Below are 24,048 nucleotides of genomic sequence, written 5' to 3' on the forward strand. Positions count from 1 at the left end.
ACCGCTACGGTCGCAGGTTCGAATCCTGCCTCGGGCATGGATGTGTGTGATGTCCTTAGGATAGTTAGGTTTAAGTAGTTCTAAGTTCTAGGGGACTGATCACCTCAGTTGTTGAGTCCCATAGTGCTCAGAGCCATTTGAACCAATTTTTTTTTTTTTTATATCACAGCAAGCAAACTACCCAGACTATATTCATCCAACATCTGAGAATAAGAGCACGTACCGACAGCCAACAAACTTTACACGTAATTTCAAAGCTTTACGAAACATTTTCTCGCTGGCTCTCCCCACAAAATAATGGAAAGAGACCAGTTTATCGCTTAGTTCATTTTCGCTGTTCATGCAGTAAAACTTAAACATCACGCACTAGGTTTTAATTTATTTCTGCTTTCCTATTAATTCTGCTCGCAGCACACTTTTCAGACAGTATCCACGATATACCACTGAATGCACCTGCAAAATTGTGTCACTGAACAAACCATAGTTGGGGAGATAAGAAGTCACAGACATTGAGATGCATGAAATACTGATTTGTACACTGAAGCGCGAAAGCAACTGGTATAGGCATGCGTATTCAGATACAGACGTATGTAAACAGACAGAATACGGCGCTGTGGTCGGCAACGCCTAAATAAAACAAAAAGTGTCTCGCGCAGCTGTTAGATCTGTTACTGCTGCTACAATGGCAGGTTATCAAGATTGAACGTGGTGTTGTACCGGGCGCACGAGCGATGGGACATAGCATTCCGCGGTAGCGATGAAGTGGGGATTGTCCCATACGACCATTTCACTAGTGTACCGTGAATATCAGGAATCCGGTAAAACATCAAATCTCCGACATCGCAGAGGCCGGCAGAAGATCCTGAAAGAACGAGGTCAAAGGCTGTGGAGAATCGTTCAAGGTGACGGAAGTGCACCCCTTCCGCAAATTGCTGAGGATTTCAGTTCTGTGCCATCAACAAGTGTCAGCGTGCGAATCATTCAGCCAAAGATCAGCGATATGGGCTTTGGGAGCCGAAGACCCACTCACGTACCCTTGAGGACTGCACGACACAAAGTTTTACGCCTCGACTAGGCCCATCAGCACCGACATTGGATTGTTGATGACTGGAAACAGGTTGCCTGGACGGACGAGATTGTGTCGGGCGGACGGACGCGTACAGGTATGGAGACAACCCAAGAATCCATGGACCCTGCATGTCAGCAGGTGATTGTTCAAGTTCGTGGAGGCTCTGTAATGGTGTGGGACGTGTGCAGTTAGAGTGATATGGGACCCCTCATAAGTCTACAAACGACTCTGGCAGGTTACATGTACGTAAGCATCCTATTTGATCACCTGCATCCATCCATGTCCATTGTGGATTTAGAAGGACTTGGCCAATTACAGCAGGTCAATGTGATGCGACACCCCACACGTCCATAATTTCTACAGAATGGCTCCAGTAACACTCTTCTGAGCTTAAACACTTCCGCTGGCCACCAAACTCCCCAGACATTAACATTATTGAGCGTATCTGGCATGCCTTGCAACGTGATGTTCAGAAGAGATCTGCACTGCTCATACTCTTTAAGGGTTTACGGACAGCCCTACAGGATTCAGTTCCCTCCAGCACTACTCCAGTCATTAGCCGAGTCCATACCACGTCGTGTCGCGGCACTTCTGCGTATTCGCGAGGACCCTACACGATATTAGGTACGTGCACCAGTCTCTTTGCCTCTTCAATGACCGTCTACAGCATCTGCACTTTTGACATTCACATGGGTGCTCTCTAATTTATTAAATGTGCGAGCCTTCTTGTAAATGTATTTATGGGCCTCTATGAAACAATATACCTGTTTAATTTAATCGATCCTTATTTATGAAGCACTGTACCATTCCTTCCTGTCCATAATTTTAATCGTGTTTGGCGGCCATTACTGTGATCAAGCCTGACGCCGAGGCGAATTAATCCTGGAGCAGGGAGAGGATCTGACGTTACAGGCAACGGTCAACACAGCGAGCTGGGACTGTGAGGTGCTCGTGTACGCCACGCCAATGGAAGCTGGCAGTCAGGGGTAGCAAACCCACTTCACTCTTATGTTGAAAGCAAGATGAGAAAAGGACATTGAGGTAACGATAAATCAAATAGGCAGGGAAAAGAAGATATGAGCTTGCTCGGACAACCCTTCTTGGGCCATATTTGCTATTTACATGAGTAACATCAGCAGCCGAATGGTTCAAATGGCTCGAAGCACTACGGAACTTAACATCAGAGGTCATCAGTCCCCTAGACTTAAAACTAGTTAAACCTAACTCACCCAAGGACATCACACACATCCATGTCCGAGGCAGGATTCGAACCTGCAACCGTAGCAGCAGCGCAGTTCCGGACTGAAGCGCCTAGAAACGCTCGGCCACAGCGGCTGGCGGGCAGCCGAATGTGCCAGCGCCCAACATCTGGGTAGCATATTCCCCTTTATAAGTATATGGGTGAAATTCCTGACCAGTTACATGGGGACTTCGTCGAAAAGTTTACATTTCACAGAAATTTGTACTAACTACGCCAACGTTTCACAATACACTCGGTGGCGGCTCGAAACCACACATTCACAATTATCTCGCAAACGGCTTTGCGGAATGAAGATCACAGGAATGTTTTCGCTTTATTAATGCACATATTCATCAGTGCCAGTTCCCGCTATTAATTACGATACACCCTGTATAAGATATAATAACAGTTAAACAGGCAAGGTAAAGAACTTCATACACATAAATCACAAATGCCACAAACTTGCAATCAGATATTTTATGTATTCGATCGCATATTGAGTCACAATGAAGAAGTCGGATCGGTGAGGAGAGGAAGACCACAAAGGGTATTCTGCTATTATGTGGTAGGTGCTTTGTCTATTGTCACTACAATAGACTAACTACAATCTGATCCAAATGTCTTTCACCATATATAGAAAAAGGTTGCATATCTGACGTGATATGTTCATATCTTTCTGAGACTGGTCGGTATTTTCTGGCGGAAGTCTGTGATATTACAGCCTAACAGGTTATAAAAAGTTATAAAAAGTTTTCTCTTTTGTATAAATTATTCCATGTTACAGTAGGCAAACATGTATTTGCCAGTGGAAATTAAGTTTGCATGCCATATAGCAAGAAGAAATAATTAATGTGTGTAGGGCGCTGTGCGTTAATGATCTGTGTAGATGGCGCCAGTAACTAATATGTTCACTGTGCAGCTGATAGCATTTGTAACAGTCATCACTTTCTCGTACCAAAATTGTCAGATCACTAACAGAACAGTAAAAGAAGTTAGCTGGAAACTAATTTGTCGACAATGTGAAATGTTGTATGTTTTAGAACCACAGTAAACTCGTGTAATATAATCGGATAACGTTACTGTTTATGACTTTCACTATAAAGTAGTATGTTGTCCATACTAGTAGTAACGGCCACGTAATAAGTATTACTGGATGTGGGACCCACAATCACACTTAATTTCGTCGACAATATTCTAAACAAACATGTACAGTTACTGTAATTCTAGAGGAGACATAGTCTTAGTGCAGTCTTAGTTCAGACAGATGGCAGAGAAGGTTGAGAAGGCCAGTCTTGCGCACAGAGTTTCAACGAACCTCACAGTTTGCAGCATTGTCCCCAGATCTGATCGTGGTCCTTTGGTTCTGAGTCGAGTAGAAGGACTGAATCAGAGCTTTTGGAAATTTTGTGACAAGCTAGGCTTCGACTTCCTGAACTTGTGGCATAGGGCTGAGAACTGTAGGGTCCCTCTAAATGGGTCAGGTGTGCACTACACATCAAAAGCTTCTACTCGTGTAGGTGACTGTGTGTGGGGTGCACACAAGAGTTTTTTAGGTTAGGCGACCCTCCACCCAATCCACGTAAGAATAGCCGTAAGAAATCCAGAAGTATCAGTGAAAGATTGAAAGAAATGCCTCTCACAAGTGAGAGTATTAAAATGCTAATAGTAAACTGCCGAAGTATTCGCAACAAAGTTCCGAATTTAGAAGCACTGATGAAAAGCAGTGAAGCTCACACAATACTACATACAGTAAGGTGGTTGAAACCTGAAATTGACAGCAGTGAGAATTTTGAGGAATATTTAAGTGTATGTCGAAAGTATAGGCACATGGGAAATGGAGGTGGGGTATTTGTTGCAGTAGACAAGAAACTCAGATCCACTGAGGTGGAAAGCGAAGCTGCATGTGATATTGCTTGGTCAACAGACAGTATCAAGAGTGGGCATAAAATGATAATTGGATTCTTCTGTCGCCCACCAGACTCATCTCCTGACGTAACCGAAAACTTCAGAGAAAACCTCAGTTCATTTTCACATAAGTTCTCCAATTACATCATCGGTGGAGATTTTAATCACCCAATAATTAATTGGGAAAATTACAGTTTTGTTATTGGTGGGCAGGATGAGACATCCTGTGAAATTTCACTAAATGCCTTCTCTGAAATCTACATACAACAGATAGTTAGGACCACACTCACGATGGAAATGTATTGGATCTAATGGCAACAAATAGACCTAACCTCTTTGAGGATGTCCACATTGAAAATGATATCAGTCACTATGATGCGGTTGTGGCAACGATGGTTACCAAAGTACAAAAGTCAACTCAAAGGAGCAGACAGATATGTATGTTGAGTAAACTAGATGAAAAACCAGTAGTGTCATATCTGACTGAGGAACTTGAAACATTCAGCACGTCAGGAGCATGTACAGGAATTCTGGCTCAAGTTTAAGAGAATAGTTGACCACGCACAGGCTAGATATGTACCCAGTAGAACAGTTCATAATGGGAGGGAACCTCCATGGTGTGTAGTTACTGTAAACGAACTGCTAAAGAAACAAAGATTACTGCATAACAGGTGTAAAACAAAGCGTAGGGCTATAGTTAGGGAGAGACTGAATGAAACGCGTTTGGCCGTCAAAAGAGCAATGCGTCACGCCTTCAATGACAACCATAGCAGAATATTGTCAAGTGATGTTTCACAGAACCGAAAGAAATTTTGTTAGTATGTAAAGGCTGTTTAGTGGCACCAAGTTAGTTTCCATTCCCTAGTGAATGAGACACGAACTGAAACTGAGGGTAGCAGACCAAAAGCTGAAATGCATAACATCGTTTTCAGATGTTCCTTTACAAAGGGAAAAACCAGAAGAACTGCCCCCTTTAACCCTCCTACAAAACCTAAGAAACTTCAGTGGCTACACTTGTTTTCCCACAGAAGAAAGAGACATTTGAGCTATGACACTTGTTGCAAATAAGCGAAATACCCTTTAGAATCTCTGTTCATAACTTTAGGTCAAGTGCATTCCAGATATCAAAATCAAATTGTTAGGATGTTTACACAAATTCACGAATTTTTGAACAGAATCTGTTTGTACTAGGTATGTAATGAGCTAATGACATAAGATATTTACAGGGCTTAACAGGCAACATTTACACTATGCGAAAGTCATTCGACTTAGGAGGGAACTATGTCTGCTATATAAACTCTTTTCTGCACATCAGAGTGCTCCTGTCGTGAATATCGTATTACATTTCCCTTCCATCGCTTTTGCGACCAGAGAGATCAACGATCACCGCTGTCTGGGAGTACAAAGTTACTGGTAGCGAGTAACTGGCACCTCGGACGTACCACGGACAGCCTGTCAGCCACGGCGATGGCGCCGGAGGCTTCCCCGGAAGAGGCGAGCGTGGGCAGGTCGGCGGTGCGCAGCGTGGCGTCGTCGTCGTCGGAGGCGGCGGTCTCGAGCAGGTCGTGGTCGTGGCGGCAGACGACGGCCAGGTCGCGCTGCAGCTGCGTCAGCGCGCGCGCCAGCTGCGGCGCCTCCAGCCGCTGCGGTGGCAGCTGCTGCGCCGCCTCCAGGGGCGGGCCGCCCTGCGCCACGGCCTCCGCCGCCGCCAGCGCGCGCTGCAGCTGCTGCACCGGCGCGGCCAGCGCGTGCAGCGCCTCCGCCGCCTCCGCAGGACTGCCGCCGCCAGCGCCTTCCAGCACCACCTGCTCTGCCGCCGCCACCGCCTCCAGCAGATCGTGCACCGGGCGCGCAACCTGTGCCATTACAGCGGATCAGTACGTAGAAATGAACTCGGCAAAGCAAACTGAGCACCTAGTTAAGATCACAGCCTGGAAAGGAGGCTACCAGCAATGAACACTGCAGAATTCTTGCAAGTGGAGCACCGCCACATGCGTTGAAAGCCCAGTTATGTAGAGGTTTACTTAGAACAATAATACAATCTAAGACACACACACACACACACACACACACACACACACACACACAGAGAGAGAGAGAGAGAGAGAGAGAGAGGGAGAGAGAGTGTGAGAGAGAGAGAGAGAGGGAGAGGGGGGGGGGGAGAAACGACGCACCACGAAGGAATTACCCAAATGAGACAGAAATCTGTAGATGTGATGTACAAGTACAGGCAAATAAATGAGTACAATTTCAGAAAAATTTGGATGATTTAGTCACGAGAATGAACTTCACAAGTTGAGCAAATCAATAACGTGTTGGCCCACCTCTGGCTCTTATGCATACATTTATTTGGCTTTACATTGGTTGAGTTTTTGGATGTCATTCTGAGGGATAATGTGCCGAATTCTGTCTGACTGGCGCATTACATCATCAAAATCCCGAGCTGGTTGGTGCGACCTGCCCCCAATGATCCAAACGTTCTTAGCTGAGATCAGGCGTAGGGTTTGGTAAGAACTAAGACCACCAGTAGAAAGTCTCCCTGTGTGTGAGCAGCGATTATCTTGCTGACATGTAGGCCCACTGTGACTAGCAATGAAGGAGAGCAAAATGGAGCGTAGAATATTGTCGACATACCGTTGACCAGTAAGGGTGCCACAGATGACGACGAAAGTGGTCGTCCTATGGAAAGAAATAACAACCCAGGTCATCACTCCAGGTTGTCAAGCACACAGCCAGCGACCATAAGGTTGGTACGCCACTGCTGACTGGGGCATCCCCAGACACATATTCTCTGGTCATGAGAGCTCATTTCGAAGTGGGACTCATCACTGGAGACAGTTCTACCCCAGTCAATGAGTTTACAGGCAGAAGACGTGTCTGGAGACGCCCCGGAAGGTGTTGGGATACCAACCTGACTATCGCCCACCATATGTCCCAACAATAAGGAGTGATGGTTTGGGATGCCGTTTATATCCATAACAGGACAGCTTTTTTTGTCTTCTACATCATCCTCACAACACAGCGTGACTTATTTAAACTATTCACAGCTGCAAAGTCAATAATTAAGACTACATTTCGACCACCGAACTGGTAAACACACACCACTAACTGTTCAGACACCACCTCCATATGGCTGCTAGCAATTTCCGCCGACAATCTTCACAAGAAACCAAAAGAGGAATACTGTTTAAAGTCAACAGGGGTAAATTCGTTCAAAAACACCACGCTCAGATATCCATAGAACCAAAGGAAATTTATTGGGTTCAGTTAAACTTCACCAAGTCTGCGTCATTCGTTGAACACCTCCAACTAGCTTTTGGCTCCGTAATCTGACATGAGACCACTCCCTACCGAACATGCGCACTTTCATTAAAATGTTAAACTCACCTAGAAACAGGATGAACCACCCGAGCACACGAATGCAGAATGCACATGTGATTCTTGTCACCTCTCTGTGTTTGAAAAGTAGCTTTGTGAAGGATAGCTACCTCCAGACTTCATAAAATGAACACCTTAATAAATCAGCTTCACTCCAGAGGATACACTACTTCGGTTCCTATACGTTCCAGACCACCTCACGACATTGTTTTAACATTCAGACCTTTCTGTGGATCAGGCTCCATAGCACAATGTACTCACTTTCATTATCCAGCTCCTGCTACAGCTAATAAGACGTAACAGGTGCTGCTTCCTGCCAGAAACTTAAAAACTTTATTTCCACCAAGTGCTGGAAAATGCTAACTATTTTGAAAAAATTGTTTGCCCTTAAGCCAGCGACCAAAGACTTTCAGCACAAGAAGTCACCCTCATTCTGTCAACTGCCGTGCCAAAGAGGCCAGAGGATTGGATAGAGGTGCAGCGAACTCTCTTGCCCGTGGCGTGGGAAACTGCCCCTAGAGGAGGAAGAATGAGCAATGATCAACCGCATGAGGATGCAGAAGGCAACGAAAATCAATGCGTAAAAGACACTTAATGTGTATCCACAGTACATGTGGCTGTAATTGAAAAACTATCATGATGACCTCTCCATTGGCAAAAGATTCCGGACTAGTACCAAGTTTGGAGCTTTGGGAGAGGACAGCCAATGGGGAGATGACCATGAGAAAAAGATTGAATAACCAACGAAAGGACAACGTTCTACGAGTGGGGCCGTGGAATGTCATAAGTTTGAACGTGGAAGGGAAGCTAGAAAATCTGGAAAGGGAAATGCTAAAGCTCAGACTACATATCGTAGGGGTCAATGAAGTGAAATGGAAGGAAGACGAGGATTTCTGGTCAAACGAGTATAGGAATATCAGCAGCATAAAATGGTATAATGGGAGTAGGATTCGTTATGAATAGGAAGGTAGGACAGAGAGTGAGTTACTGTGAATAGTTCAGTGACAGGATTGTTCTCATCAGAATCGGCAGCAGACCAACAACGACAACAATAGTTCAGTTTTGCATGCTGACGTCGTAGGCAGAGCAACGTGAGAAAGAGAAAGTATATGAAGATATTGAATGGATAATTCAGTACGTAAAGGGATATGAAAATCTAACAGTCACGGGGGATTGGAATGCCGTTGTAAGGGGGGGAGTAGAAGAAAGGAATACGGGAGAATATGGGCTTGGTAGTAGAAACGAGAGAGGAGAGTGACTAGTTGGGTTCTGCAATAAACATCAGTTAGTAATACCGAATGCTCTGTTCAAGTATCACAAGAAGAGGAGGTATACTCGGGAGAGGGTGGGAATACGGAAAGATCTCAGATAGATTACACCATGGTCTGGCATAGATTCAGAAATCAGATATTGGATTGTAAGGTATACCCAGAAGCAGATATCGACTCAGATCACAATCTAGTAATGATGAGGAGTAGGCTGATGTTTAACAGAGTAGTCAGGAAGAATCAGTGCGCAAAGAAGTGGAATACGGAAGTTGTAAGGAATGAAGAGATACACTTGAAGTTCTCTGAGCCTACAGATACTCCGATGAGGATTATGCAGCTTAGCTGAAGAAGAACTGATATCTCTAAAAAGGGCAATCACAGAAGCTGGAACGAAAATCGTAAGTAAAAATAAGGTAACTGTGAAAAATCGTGGGTAATAGGAGAAATACTGCAGTTGATCGATGATAAAAGGAAGTACAAAAACTTTCAGGAAAATTCAGAAACACGGAAATACAACTCAGTCAGGAACGATATAAAGAGGAAGTGCAAGGAAGCTAAGCAAATGGCTGCATCAAAAATGAGATGAAATCGGAAAAGAAATTATTGTCGGAAGGACGTATTCAGCATATAAAAAAATCAAACTAAACTTCGGTGAAATTAAAAAAAATGGCAGTAACATCAAGAGTTCAACGGGAAATCCACTGTCAAATGCAGTGGAGAGAGCGCATAGGCGTAAAGATTACACTGCCGGCCTCTATGAGAGGGAATATTAGCCTGATGACGTGATAGAAGAAGAAACGGGAGTCAACACAGAAGAACTAAGGGATCCAGTATTATAATGAAAATTTAAAAAAGATCAAATAAGGCAAAAGGGATAGAAATATTTCATCAGTTTCTAAAATCATTGGTGGAAGTACCGACAAACGGCTATTCACGTTGGGTGAGCAGAACGTATGAGACTGGCGATATACCATAAGACTCCAGGAAAAACATCATCCACACAATTCTGAAGACAGAATGAACCAATAATTGTAGAACTATCGCATAATCATCTTGACAGCTCATGCATTCGTGTCCATATAGAGCAGGTTGGAAAAGAAAACTGAGGGTGTGTTTTGTGATGATAAGTTTGGCTTCAGGAAAGGTAAATGCACCAGGAAGGAAGTTCTGATGGATAATGGAAGCAAAACTGAAGAAAAATCGAGACACGTTCGATAGTGTAAAATGGTGCAACATCTTCGAAATTCTGAGAAAAATACGAGTAAACTGCAGGGAAATAGGGTAATATACAATATGTACAACAAGAAAGAACAAACAGTTAGACTGGAAAATCAAGAACAAACAGATTAAAGAGGCTGTAAAACAGGGATGAAGACTTTCTCACTTACTTTACAATCTATATATCGGAGAAGCAAAATAAAAAAAGGGTTTAATAGGGGGATTAAAATTCATTGCGAGATGATATCATTGACAAGGCTCGCTAATGACATTGCTATCCTGAGTGAAAGTGAAGAAGAATTGCAGGATGTGTTGAATGGAGTGAATAGTCTAATGAGTACAGAATAATGATTGGGAGTAAATCGAAGCAAGACGAGAGTAGTGACCAGTAGCAGAAATGAGAACAAGGAGAAACTTAACATTAAAATTGCGGATCACGAAATAGACGAAGTTAGGGAATTATGCTAACTAGGCAGCAGAATAACCTATGGCGGACGAAGTGAGAAGGACATACAGAGCAGACTAGCACTGGTGAAAAAGGCATTTCTGCCCCAGAGAAGACTGCTAGTATCAAACATAGTTCTTAACTTGAGGAAGAAGTTTCTGAGACTGTAAGTTTGAGCACAGCATTGTATGGTAGTGGGATATGGACTGTGGGAAAACCAGAACGGAAAACAATTGAAGCCTTTAAGAAGTGGTGCTACAGATGAATGTTGAAAATTAGGTGTACAAATAACGCAGGAAATGAGGAGGTTTTCCACAGAACCGGTGAGGAAAGGAACATATGGAAAATACTGACAAAAAGAAGGAAAGGATGACAGCTCGTCTGTTAAGGAATCAGGGGATAACTCCAACAGTACAAGAGAGGGCTGTAGAAGGTAAAAACTGTGCAGGAAGACAGAGCTTGGAATATGTGTAGCACATAATTGAGGCTGTAGGGCGCAGTTGTTACTATGAGGTGAAAAGGTTGGCACAGGAGAAGGATTCGTGGTGGGTCACATCAAACCAGTCAGAAGACTGATGACACAAAAAAAGCTCGCCTAGTAATTCATCTAGGAAGATTAGATAAAGACCAGCTCATCATCTCCAGGTTCAACAAAACGGCCTTCTCTGGCAACTGGAAACTGCCTCTGACTTCCACAGTATGTTTAACTGCCAAATTAGTAACTTTCTTTTCTTTTTTCATATACAATGATACTTCTCATTCGTGAAATAGGAGAGTTCTGTATCTGTTGGGTGTAGGTGATTGTAATGGTTGTGTGTACCTGTGAAATAGCAGAGCTGTGCGTCTGTTGAGTGTAGGTGACTCTAATGGTTGTGTTTAGTGTGGTTACATGTTTGTGTTGTCTCGGGATGAGGTCAGGGACTGGATGAAAGCCAATGTCGGCACATACCCTGCTCTCCACGAATAACACGGACGAATCACCTTCAACAATGCCACATGCCCTCACTTCGTGAGATACTGAGGATAGGTATGGAATTTCGTCCGGAATATTAGTGCAATATCTGGTGATCAGGGCATTACCGCTGTCACCTCTCCTCCCACTGCTGGCCAAATACTGGCGGTGAGAATTCCTTCCACCACTTTCACACAGCCATGCATCAGTAACCTTGCCTGCAGAAGCATTAGGTTGGTGCATAAGTTCACAGTGTTTTCCGAGAAGTTTAATAGACACAACAGATACGCACAACAGAGACATTAGTCATCAATAATATATTCTCCTTCACTATTTGCAACAGTCAGTCAATGCTGGGGTAACTTTTCGACTCAGCGACTGTAGAAATCACGTGGTTCTGAGGCGTAAAAAACTCGCCGAGCCATGTTTGGAGTGCATTTTCATATGGAAAGGAAGTTCCTTGAAAGTTGTTCGATAGAGAGCGGAGAAGGTGAAAATCTGAGGGCGCAAGTTGAGTTACAGTGTTTTCTGTCAGTCTGTCAGTAGGTGGGCGGGTGTCATCGTGCAGTAGCACCATCTTCCTGGTCATTGTTGTTGGTCTGCTTCTGCAAGACGTCGCAAATGTTGACAATAAATGTCAGCAGTGATGGTTGCATCTTAGGGAAGAAATTCATAGTACACCACACCGTTGCTATTCTTCAAGATGCATAACACTATCCTTTGGGGGTGTGCAGTTGTATGGGGATTTCCTGGTTTATTTGGACTCACAAATCCTTTCTTTTCCTTACGTTAGCATAAAGACACCACTTCTCGTCACCAGTAACGATACGGAATAGGAATGGTCGGCGTGCTCATAAGCCAACTGATGACGAGCCAGCAGAGATGCATATATGGCCACCTGCTGATTTTGTGATTTTGACTCAGAGCATGTGGTTCTAATACACCCGATTTCTCGACCTTCCCCACTGCATGCATATGTCGGACGAAGGAGGAATGTTCATCACATTTGCCAGTTCTCGAATATACTGACGTGGATCGTTGTGGATTAATGCCTTCAAAGGATCTTCATTAAACCACGAAAGTCTTCCTGAAGACTGAGAGTCACTAATGTCAAGACAATTCTCCTTAAAATGAGAAAACCATTTTCTTGCCGTGCTCTGTCCAATGGCATTGTCACCAAACAAGGTGAAAATTTCTCTGCCTCCCTCTGCTACCGTCACCCCTCTACCGGAACGAAACAGAAGACTATATCGGACGTCCAAATGTCTCCAATTGGCACTCGATTTCCTAGCGTCCACAGCTCCTTTCGCTATCTCCAAACTACATCATCATCAGTGTTCTGCCAAAAGGCAGGTTTTCACATGGTAGTTCTCCAGGCTGTATGGTCATCTGCCTCTTCAGGTCTGCATAATTTCCTCTTCTCTTTATGATGTCTATCATCTTGTATCTCCTTATTCCTCTCAGTCTTCTCCCACAAACCATTCCTTCCAAAGCATCTTTTTCCTTCCTCTTATAACCTTCAGCAGACTTCTTCTCTCACCAACCCTTTCCAATACCCTTTCATTACTCAGTCTTTCCATCCAGATTATTCTCTCCATTCTCCTCCACATCCGCATCTCAAATGCTTCTAACCTTTTTTCATCCTCTCGTCTCAGCGTCCATGTTTCTGCCCCATATAGTGCCACACTCCAGACAAAACATTTGCTAAGCCTTTTCCTCAGACCTTTATCTGATTTGCCACATAAGAGTCTCCTTTTTCTGTTGAATGCCTCCTTCGGTATTGAAATTCGAATTTTCACCTCCTGGTGACATCTCAAGTCTTCAGTTATTGTGCTTCCAAGATATTTATATGCACTTACTTGACTAATGGTAGATTGTCCTATTTTAATATTGGACAGACTGCATCTTGTACTGATGACCATACTCTGTTTTTGCTGTGTTTATTTGCATCCCATATTCCACACAAGCTTCATTCATATCTTTAAGCATGTTATTCACTGTCCGCTCACTTTCTACCATTAATACCATGTCATCAGTAAATCCTATACATTCTGTTCTCTTTCCACCAATACATATTCCTCTTTTCCCATCTAAGCCTTTCGCAATAATCTCTTCAAGGTATGCATTAAACAACAGCGGGGAAAGGCAACAACCTTGTCTAGCACCTCATCCAATGCTGCTTCCTTCTGACATTTCATTTCCAATTCTTATCCTTACTTTCTAGTGTAAACATAGATTTCTTTCCAATCTACTCCTTCCCTCTTCAAAATATCCATCAGCTTGTACCACTGAGCTCTGTCAAAAGCCTTTTCTAAATCTATAAAAACAGCAAAGATTTCTCTACCTTTTTCCATATATCTTTCCCCTATAGTTCTTAACAGACCAATAGCATCTCTTGTTCCATCTCCTCTTCTAAATACGAACTGCTCCTCTGTAATCCTTCTATCCAGCTTGCCATATAGCCTTCTATTCAACACTTTCAGCAAGACTTTAGGTGCATGAGAAATTAGACTGATGGTCCAACGCTCTTCACATATTTTAGTGTTTCTCTTTTTCTCTACTGGTATCATAACTATTGCAAGGAAGTCCTCAGGCCATTCCCCTTTGTCATATATCTCGTTACAGAGGTAGACTATTTCTTTCCTTGCCTTGTTTCCCACACTCTTCAACAGTTCTGCTGGCAAATCATCAATTCCACATGCCTTCCTATTCTTCATCTCCTTCAGCGCCTTTTCTGCTTCCAAGATGGTGAATCCCTTTCCATCTTCCGGCACATATTGCTCCTCTTCAACCTTAATTTCGCTTTGCGTTTCATCCCCCTTGTACAGACATTCAATATATTCTTGCCATCTGTTCAAAACCTCCAGTGGTTCTTCTGCTAGAGTACCATCAGCTCTTCCTATTTCCGTGTTAGTTCTCTTTCTTTTACATTCAAAAACTATCTCACTAGCCGGTCTATACATCATTTCATATTTTCCCTCTTTCTCCATTTTCTCTATTTTATCGCAAACGACAAAATGACAATATGTAAAATTAAGTAAGAACAGTGGACAACAAATAAAAAAATGTCAGTCGATAAATAACAACATAACAACCAGAACACTACCGTGCAAAAGAAAAAAAAACGCTATGAACGTATGCACCAACATAACAGTTAGCCACTGCAAAGTGATATGCTAGACAACGGCAGTTGCATACTTACCGCAAATAAGGCGTCAGATGGTGTTGGTTCCGGCCGGTGGACCGCCTGCTCCAGCGGCAGCTGCTGCTCGACGACGGCCAGCCCCTGCCTGAGTTCGCGCAGCGGCTGTGCCAGAGCCTCCAGCAGCGGCGCCGCAGGGACTGCCTCTCCGGCCTCCTCCAGCGTCGTCTGGAGCACGACAGCAGCAAGCGCGCGGTGCAGCTCCTCCGCTGGACGAGCCAGCGTCTGCAGCTGGGACGCGCTCGCCTCCTCGGCCATGGCCACTTCCCCGCCCTCTAGCACCACCTGCTGTTCCGCAACTGCCGTCTCTTTCGCCAGCTCCGACGCCGGCATCGCCAGGGTCTCGAGCTTCGACAGGCTGGCCTCATCTGCCAGCGACGTGCCCCTACCTTCGAGAACGACCTGCTGCTCTGCAACGGCCACCGCCTTGAGCTCTTCCTTTAGCGACTCGGCAGTCGTCTTCAGCTGGCTCACGCTCGGCCCTTCCGACAGTGACGCTTCTCTCTGTTCCAGGACTTGCTGCTGTTCTGCTACAGCGGTGGCTCTCGTCGGCTCTTGAGAGGCCACTGCGAAGGTCTCCGGTTCAGCCTCCGTTCTTCCCCCCACTGCCGACTCTTTAAAGGTTTCCATTACATCGTGTTGAGTAGCTACAGCAGCCTGTTTCAGCGATTCCTGGGCAGATTCAGCTTGCTTTTTCAGCTCAGATAGACCTCCAGCTTCGGAGAACGACTTGTCCCTCGCCTCGAGAACCATCTCTTGCTGTGCTGTAGCTAACATTTTCTGAGCTTCTGTTGTAGGACTTGCGGCCGTTTTAAGCTTAGATATGCCACTTTCCTCAGAAATACTTTGGCCGGCAGCCTCGAGCACAGTCGGTTCGTCTGTAGTTGCGATTCCGTGATGCACTTCGTGAGCAGACTTCGCCACTGTTTTCAGCTGCGAGAGACTCTCTGCTTCTGACGTAATGTGTCCTGCTGTCTCTAGAGCCACTGGCTGCTCAGACGAGACGGCGCCTTCCCGTAGCTCTACACCGGGCGCAGCCACTTCTTTCAAACGAGACACGCTCTCTCTGTCAGAAAGAGACTTCTCTCTGGCTTCGAGTGCCACTTGCTGTTCAGCTACCGCAATTCCCTTTTGAGCTTCTGACAATTCCAACGCCTCTGTTCGCAGTTGTGAAACACTCTCCTGATCAGACAGTGACTGCTCTCTCCCTTCTAAGATTATTTCCTCTCGAGTGGTTGCTATACCTTTTGGCTGCTCTTCTGTGGAAACAGCCGCGGTTTTCAGCTCTGATGCACCGAGCTGCTCAGCAATAGATGCGTCCCTCGCTTCTAAAGCAGTTTGCTGCAGCACTCCAGCGACATGGCGGATGGGTTCATCGGACACAGAAGCCAAGGTTTCCATCTGCGAGACATTTGTGCCATCAGAGATAGATTCGTCTTTTGCTTCCAAGATAACGTGTTCCTCTACTATGGCAACGGCTTTCAGAGGTTCTTCGGCAGATTTAGCCGTCTCCTTTAGCTTGGCGACGTCAGCAGTTCCTGAAAGTGAGGTGCCTTTCGCTTCTAATGCAGTCTGTTGTTCGACAGCCACTGCAGCCGTGTGTGTTTCTTTGACGAGTGTCGCTTGAGCCTTGAGGGCAGAAATGTCTTCCTTTCCAGAGAGAGAAACCTCTTTTCCTTCCATGACTATCTGCTGTTCTGTTGTTGCCAATGCTAGTCTCTTTTCTTCAGCTGGAGTTGCTAACGTCTTCAGCGCTGACACACCCTCGTTTTCGGACAGTGACGCGTCCCTCGCCTCCAGAACGTCTGCCTGCTGCTTGGAAGCTACCTGCCTGAGAGGCTCTTCTGTCGACACCACCTCAGTCTTTAGGTCGGACATGTCGGTAGCGTCTGAGATGGAAACGTCCTTGGCCTCCATCAGGACCTGCTGCTGCACCGTCGCCACAGCGAGCTGCAGCTCCCTCAGAGGCTGCGCCACCTCCTTCAGCAGTGAAAGGCCCTCGGCGGCGGACACTCGTCCGGCGGCCTCCAGCGCCGCCTGCTGCTCCACCGTCGCTATGCCGCGCTGCACCTCTCGCAAGGGTTGGGCCAGCGTCTCCAGCACGGATGCTGAGGTCCTGTCTGCCAGCGAGTCTCCCTTAGCCTCCAGCGCCACCTGCTGCTGGACTTGCGCCACGTTCCTCTCCAGCTCGCGCAGCGGCTCTGCGAGCGTCTGGAGCAGCGAGACCACGTCGCTGGCGCTGGACAGCGTCGCCTCTGGAGCCTCCAGCAGGTGCTGGAGCTCGGCCTGCGCTAGGCCGCGGCTCACCTCCTCCAGTGGCCGGGCCAGCACTGCCACCGCTGCCGGCTTCTGGGATAGGGCCTCTGCTCGCTCTCCGAGCACAACCTGCCAAAAGAAGCAGTGGTCTACATACACTGGCTTACCACAGAGTGTGTGTTTATTACTATTAACTATTGAGACACAGTGCTTATGACAAGTTTTAACAAAATATTGATCATGTGCTGAAACTTTATTGATATTGTTAATCTGCTTACACTCGAGAGACCTTTTGAAGTCTCAGAGATCTATGACGTATATTGGCAGACTGAAGGAAAGAATTAAAATATGTATCAAGACCAGATTCGAACCCGAGTCTCCTGCTCACTAGGCAGATGCACTAACACTATGCCTCTGTTTCAGGTGGGATCCCTCGTTTTGTTCGATGCTGAGGTGCTATTCCAGTACAGTTGGAGAGCTTCAGCAACGCAGTTCGGGCTTAAGGAGAATATCAAGTGGGCTGAGGCTTGAAAGGGAATTTGGGTTGAGGAGGGAGGCCTGCTAGGATAGTCTGTGCAGTTGTGCAAAGCCATTGCCCCAGGGTGACGTAGTGGTTAGCCCATCTACCTAGTGAACAGGTGATCCTGGTTCAAATCCTAAATTTTAATTCGTCATTTCGCACTGCACATACATAACATAATGATTAATTATCGAGACCCTTGGGTTTTTCCACAATGAAATGCAAACGTCACACAACACCTGCACACACACACACACACACACACACACACACACACACACACACACACAAACACAAAGAGCAGAGGACATCAATATTTATTTGGATAAAAAACTCAGACTAAAATTATTGGGACACTCATGTGGTTGCAACTGACAGCTCGAAAAAAAAGTGTTCATAACTAATTTGCAATCACAATTAACTGCCTGACAGAGGGTTCATCGAACCACCTTCATGCTTATCTAGCATCTTTGGTTGAAGATTGGTGTACATTCACAGCCCGCATCTCGTGGTCGTGCGGTAGCGTTCTCGCTTCCCACGCCCGGGTTCCCGGGTTCGATTCCCGGCGGGGTCAGGGATTTTCTCTGCCTCGTGTTGGCTGGGTGTTGTGTGCTGTCCTTAGGTTAGTTAGGTTTAAGTAGTTCTAAGTTCTAGGGGACTTATGACCACAGCAGTTGAGTCCCATAGTGCTCACAGCCATTTGAACCATTTGTACATTCACAGCTCTCGTAAATATAAGTGTTAAATTGAGTAATAACAATTAATTAAGGCAATATTTCATCATAAATAAGCAAATTAATATATATTGTAAGCCACCAATTGAAGATTTTACATTTGTTGCGTATTTTCTGGAAAAGGAAAACATTTTTTAGGCGCGAATTTTGGACTATGATTTGTTTACATTGCGGTATACTGTAAGTTATGTGATTATTTTAATGCAATAACGTTTATGTTGTTTGCGTATTCTTATACGCCATCGATTTAGTTCTCAAGTAAGCAGCCGAAGTGAAAAGTTCCGAAATAAGTGAAAAGTTTATATAGCATAGGCTCAGTTCTTTGCTTACTTTTTCATTCGTCATGTAAACAATACATGTTAAATCGTTTTTGTTTCCCCAGAAGTTTTGAATTATTATCCGAATTTTAGGCCTGAACTTTCTATGAAATTTAATATATTGGTTCAGTAGCCCACGAAGTTATTCTTGTTTTAACTTAGTCAAAAGCTAAAATTTGTTTACCATGATTGAGAAGTGTATGACTTGCCATAGGATTGTTAGTTATCGGGTGTAGTGTGAGGGTTGTTGTAGTTTCTTTCATGAGGATGACTGAAGCGGCGTGGGAATTGGGGAAATAAACAAGTCTCATTGGTTGTGTAGGATTTGCTGTAGAGATAGGAAGATAGTGGAACAGGAGGGGAAGATTGTTGCCCTTCAGGTGGAACTAGATAAAGCAAAACAAGATCTGGAAAGGATAAGGGGGGGAGAAGGGAAAAGAGAGTTGGGAAGTGACAACAACTTATAGAAGAAATAAGGAATATGACGTTCTCAGACAGTGTGGTTGTGAATGTGGAAAACAGGTTTGATCGGTTCTCACAGTTGGAAACTGATGAGCCACAAGTGGATGCAGGAGTAGACAGGACACAACAAACATTCAGTACGTGTTTAAAAAGCAAGAAGTCACAAAAAAGACAAGAAGAAAGTTTTGTTTTTAGGTAGTTCACATGGTAGAGGTGTTGGCAAACTTTTCAGGATGAACTAGGGTCACGTTATCAGGTCACAAGTTTTTTTAAACCTAGTGCAAGTGTGAGTCAGGTGGTAGAGAATATAGGTTCACTTTGCAAAAACTTCACCAAGGAATACACTGTGGTAATAGTGGGTGGGGCAGGCAACAGCATAGGTAGGAACCCTAATTATTCAACTGAGAGTGATCTGGTAAAGATAGCTTCAGCAGCAAGACTTACTGGTGTAGGGCTTGTGTCTGTTTGAGGCGACAAAGCCAGCCTCATTTAAAACCTTCTGGTAGGAAAGTTAATTTAGAGGTAGAACTGCTGCTTGGATCAGGTATGGGGTCTCATATCAGTGTGCTTCCTGTTAACTCTATCGACAGGTGGAATTACACTAGGCATGGCCTTCACATCAAGACGAAAGTGAAGGGAAAACTATCCAGGCTAATAGCAAATAACTTAAGGAGGGGACACTGTCACAAGTGGTAAAATACTAATGGTTACAAGTGACAGATCAGCAGTTTTTTTAGGCTATGGAGGGCAGAAACAAAAGATTTTCAGAGACAGGCTGAAAGTGATATTCACATTGACTAAACAGGCAGCCAGAAAGTAAATTTCAATGCATACAATTCATGCGGACAGCCTCTGATTGAAACTAGATATACTAAAAAATTGACAGGAAAATTAGGTTCATCCAGTTGCAATTCAGCCAGTGCACAAAATCAGTTACCCTTATTGCATCAGAATATCTGAGGACTAAGCGGTAAGCTTAATGAGTTGCTTATCTGTGTTAAAGAATTAGAGTTGAGCAAAGAGTTGATATAATCTGCCTGGCTGAACATCATGTGACCACTGGTATAGGTATGTTAAATGTTACAGGATACAGTTAGCTTCTTACTTCTGTAGAGAAAATAAGGAGAATGGAGCAGTTGCTACGTTTGTCAGAAACTGTTTTGATTTCAAGAATACTGATATTAATCAATTTTGCTCAGAGTAGTACTTAGAAACTTGTGCAACAGAAGTAGTATTTCATAATATGTCCTTTATTATGGTAGGTATATACAGATCACCTTCAGGAATTTTTAAGCTCTTCATAAAAAATGTTGAAGCTCTGTTGTACCATCTCATGATAAAAAGCAAGGAAATGGTGGTTTATGGTGATTTTAATGAGGATTTATTGCAAAGCTCTGACAGTGAACAATAATTATAGTCAGTAACACTATCATTCAATTTAGTTCCCACTGTGAACTTTGCAACTAGGATATGTAAATGCTCTGAGACTGCTACTGATAATATCTTTGTAGACAAATCTAGGGAAAAAAAGTCATATCACAAAACCAATAGTAAATGGGCTCTATGATCATGACACGCAGCTTCTTGTGTAAAATGTTAAAACTTGTCAGGGTAAATAAAATCTATTAATCTGAGTGCAGGAGGGTAATAAATAAGATAAAAATTGAGAAATTCATGAAATTGCTCAAAGACATGAACTGGATAGATGTTTACAACACTTCTGACTCAAATGGAAAATACAAAGCATTCATTAATGAAGTTACCTCTTTTGAAAAATGTTTTTCCCTAAAGGCAACTCAAATCACACAGTGCTCTAAAAATAAATTGTGGATTACACAAGGAATAAAGGTATCACGTGGGGAAAAAAGGAGACTGTATCTACGATCTAGGAACAGCTCTGATGTTAGAATTGTAATGCATTACAAAGAATACTGCAAAATATTGAAGCAAGTAATCCAGAAATCGAAGCAGCTTTATTATGAGCAAAAGAGAATTACATCAGGAAACACTGTACGGGATATAGTGAAGGCAGACAGGTGGAGCCAAAAAGGAAGAGGAACAGATAGCTCTAAAATTAAATGAGATTGGTAACAAATGCATGTAGTGTTGCAAACATCTTAAACAAGTACTTCATTTCTGTTACTGACAGCTTGGGGTTGTCAGGTTTGGTAAACAGTGCAATGGAGTATCTAAGACCAGTCTTTAAAAATAACTACAGTGAAATAGAAATGACACTCCTATCTCCCTATCTCCTTAAAATGTAAGTATTACAGTGGGTATGAAAACATATCAACAAAGTTAATCAAAGAGTGGGCATGGGAGTTGAGTTCTCTCTTAAGTTATTTGTGTAATCAATCTCTTATCAGTGGAACATTTCCAGACTGGCTACAATATGCTGAAGTTAGGGTTCTGTAAAAGGAGGAGGATAAAGAGGTACCACCAAACTACTGAACAATTTCACTTTTGCCAGCTTTTTCAAAAATATTTGAAAAGGTTGTGTTCAAGCGTCTCCTTAAGCATCTGCCTGAAAATTATATATTGTCCAAGTCACAGTTTGAATTTCTTCAGGGTTCTGATATAGAGAAAGCTATTTGCACTTACAGTGAGAATGTACACTAACTCATTATATAATAAATTAGAGGCTACTGGAATTTTCTGTGATCTGTCAAAAGCCTTTGCCTGTGTGAACCACAGTACTCTCTTAAGTAAATTAGAATATTATGGTGTCGTTGGCAATGCTGTCAAATGATTAGAGTCTTACCCATCTAACAGGAAACAAGGGGTGTCATTGCAAAATACCTGTGCAGTAAGCAATTGGTCTTCATTTAACTGAGAATTAATTATGTGTAGTGTACATCAAGGTTCCATCTTGGGTCGATTGCTTTTTCTTGTGTCCATTAATGACCTCTCGTCTGTTACATTGCCAGACGCTAAGTTTGTTTTGTTTGCAAATGATACAAACATTGCAATAAGTAGCAGGTCAAGTACAAATTTGGAAACAGATGCTAATCAAATTTTCACTGAGATTAGTAAATGGGTTAAAGATAATTGATTGTCATTAAACTTTGAGAAGTCCCACTATATGCAGTTGAGAACCTGTAAGAGATTTCCTTCCAGCATGTGTATAACATATGAAGATATGCAGATTGAAGATGCTGACAGTGTTAAATTTCTGGGATTACAACTTGATAATAAATTCAGTTGGGGAGGGCATACCACAGAATTGCTTAAGTGCCTAAACAAGTCTGTATTTGCAGTGAGAATGATGTCAGATGTAGGAGATATAAAAAAAACTTTCATACTTTACTTACTTTCATTCTATTATGTCATATGGGATCATATTCTGGGGCAACTCATCAAACCAAGCAAATGTTTTTAGGGTGCAAAAGCAAGTGATAAGAATCACTTGTGGTGTAAATTCAAGAACATCATGTATAAACATGTTCAAGGAACTTTGTATTCTAACCACTACATCTCAGTATATTTATTCCTCAATGAAATTTGCTGCAAGTAATATATCTCTATTTCAAACAAATAGATCAATACACAGTAGCAATACTAGGAATAAGGACCATCTACATAGAGACCTAAAATCACTTGACTGGTCCAAAAAGGGGTCCAATATTCAAGAACACACATTTTCAATAAATTACCAGCAACCATTAAAACTTGGTTTCAGATAACGCACGGTTTAAACAGAGTTTGAAAGACTTTTTGATAGGCAACTCCTTCTACTTTATAGATGAGTATCTTAACAGAGACTGTTAAGCCAACTTAAGTAAAAATGTCTATTAGAGTTCAGTTTTGACAGCATCTGGTTACAACAGTCAAGATTAGGTATTTTGTTTATGATAAATGCATAACAATGTTTCATTCTGACAGCATATTAATTCTGTAGATATTAGCTATTCCAGTTTCGATAATCTCCTGAAAAATGATGAAGGTAGTAAATGTTGTATTGAAATGTTTTATGTTTTTATGTTATATTTTCCGACATGTTCCACACCCACGAGAATCATCTTATTTTATGGGTCTATGGAACGAAAACTTATCTAATCTAATCTCAACCGTTCCGCTCTCGAACAGCACGCGGGAAAAACGAATATTTAAATATCTCGTGGAAGCTCTGATTTCTCTATTGTATTATAATGATCATTTCTCTCCATGTAGTTGGGTGCCAGCAAAATAATTTCATACTCTGAGGAAAAAGTTGGTGACTGAAATTTCATGAGAAGATCCCGCTGCAAGGAAAAACGTCCTTGTTGTTTTAAATGATTGCCACCGCAATTCGTGCATCATACCTACAGCACTGGTATACATCGAAATTTCCCAGCACGTGACCGAAACGTGCTGGTAGAAGAGTCAAAGCAAAACGGCTCAGCCCTTCGGTTGAACTGCTTTCGGCAGCAGCAGCGGCAGTGTTGGAGCTGTATCTGGCTCAGTACTCAGACAGCTAGAGGTGTCATCTGGATTGGCCTGACTAGGGTGCATTATTTCTGCTGCTATCGAAATCCAGTTACCACACGATATTTCAAGACTGTAGACATGTACTTGTAAACAAACAAACAATTTTTTTTTCAGATCATAATAAAAAATTTATGACCATCTCTCGTATTGGCGTATTCACGAATCTAACCAACAAGACTTAATTAAAAAAGTTATGGGACGTTGTGACACACGAAGTTAAAGCTGCCACTATAAAACAGATCACATTAACAAAAGGTTAATTAAAAGAAGTTAACTGAATGCTAAATGAAATACATCGAATTTTAAATACTGTAAAGTATAATGTAAAGTGTCTGAATATGTGAGAGTGTAGTTCATTTTTGCCCATATGTTCATCTTATGTACAATTAATAACATGTAATACGGCAGCAAGCAATTCTAGGTCCCCAGTCATGAGATATTTCGTATTCTGTAAAGCAAATACTGAGAAATTTTCTCAGAACCGTGTCTCATCGCTAACACAGAACTCAAATGAATGAAGGGGTCATTGTGGATTCTGTCATCTGCCATGAAATCGTCGTCCCTAAATGTCTACTCTTTGTTCAGTTGAGTTTAATTAGGAGCGTATTTCATCTA

The 24,048-nt window shown here is 43.2% G+C and overlaps 1 protein-coding gene across 1 annotated transcript in view; it reads right to left on the minus strand.

The window, feature by feature from the left end:
• LOC124795573 overlaps positions 1 to 24,048 on the minus strand; it is a gene marked incomplete at its 3' end in the record, with an annotated part of 358,941 nt that overhangs the window by 56,671 nt on the left and 278,222 nt on the right. The window contains exons 24-25 of the mRNA XM_047259645.1: positions 14,678 to 17,062; positions 5,657 to 6,070 (exon numbers count right to left, since the gene is read on the minus strand). Coding sequence (XP_047115601.1) covers positions 5,657 to 6,070; positions 14,678 to 17,062 — 2,799 coding nt within the window. The remainder of the gene's footprint in view (positions 1 to 5,656; positions 6,071 to 14,677; positions 17,063 to 24,048) is intronic.

This window comes from Schistocerca piceifrons, chromosome 4 (assembly GCF_021461385.2).
Source record: "Schistocerca piceifrons isolate TAMUIC-IGC-003096 chromosome 4, iqSchPice1.1, whole genome shotgun sequence".
NCBI classification, from domain to species: domain Eukaryota; kingdom Metazoa; phylum Arthropoda; class Insecta; order Orthoptera; family Acrididae; genus Schistocerca; species Schistocerca piceifrons.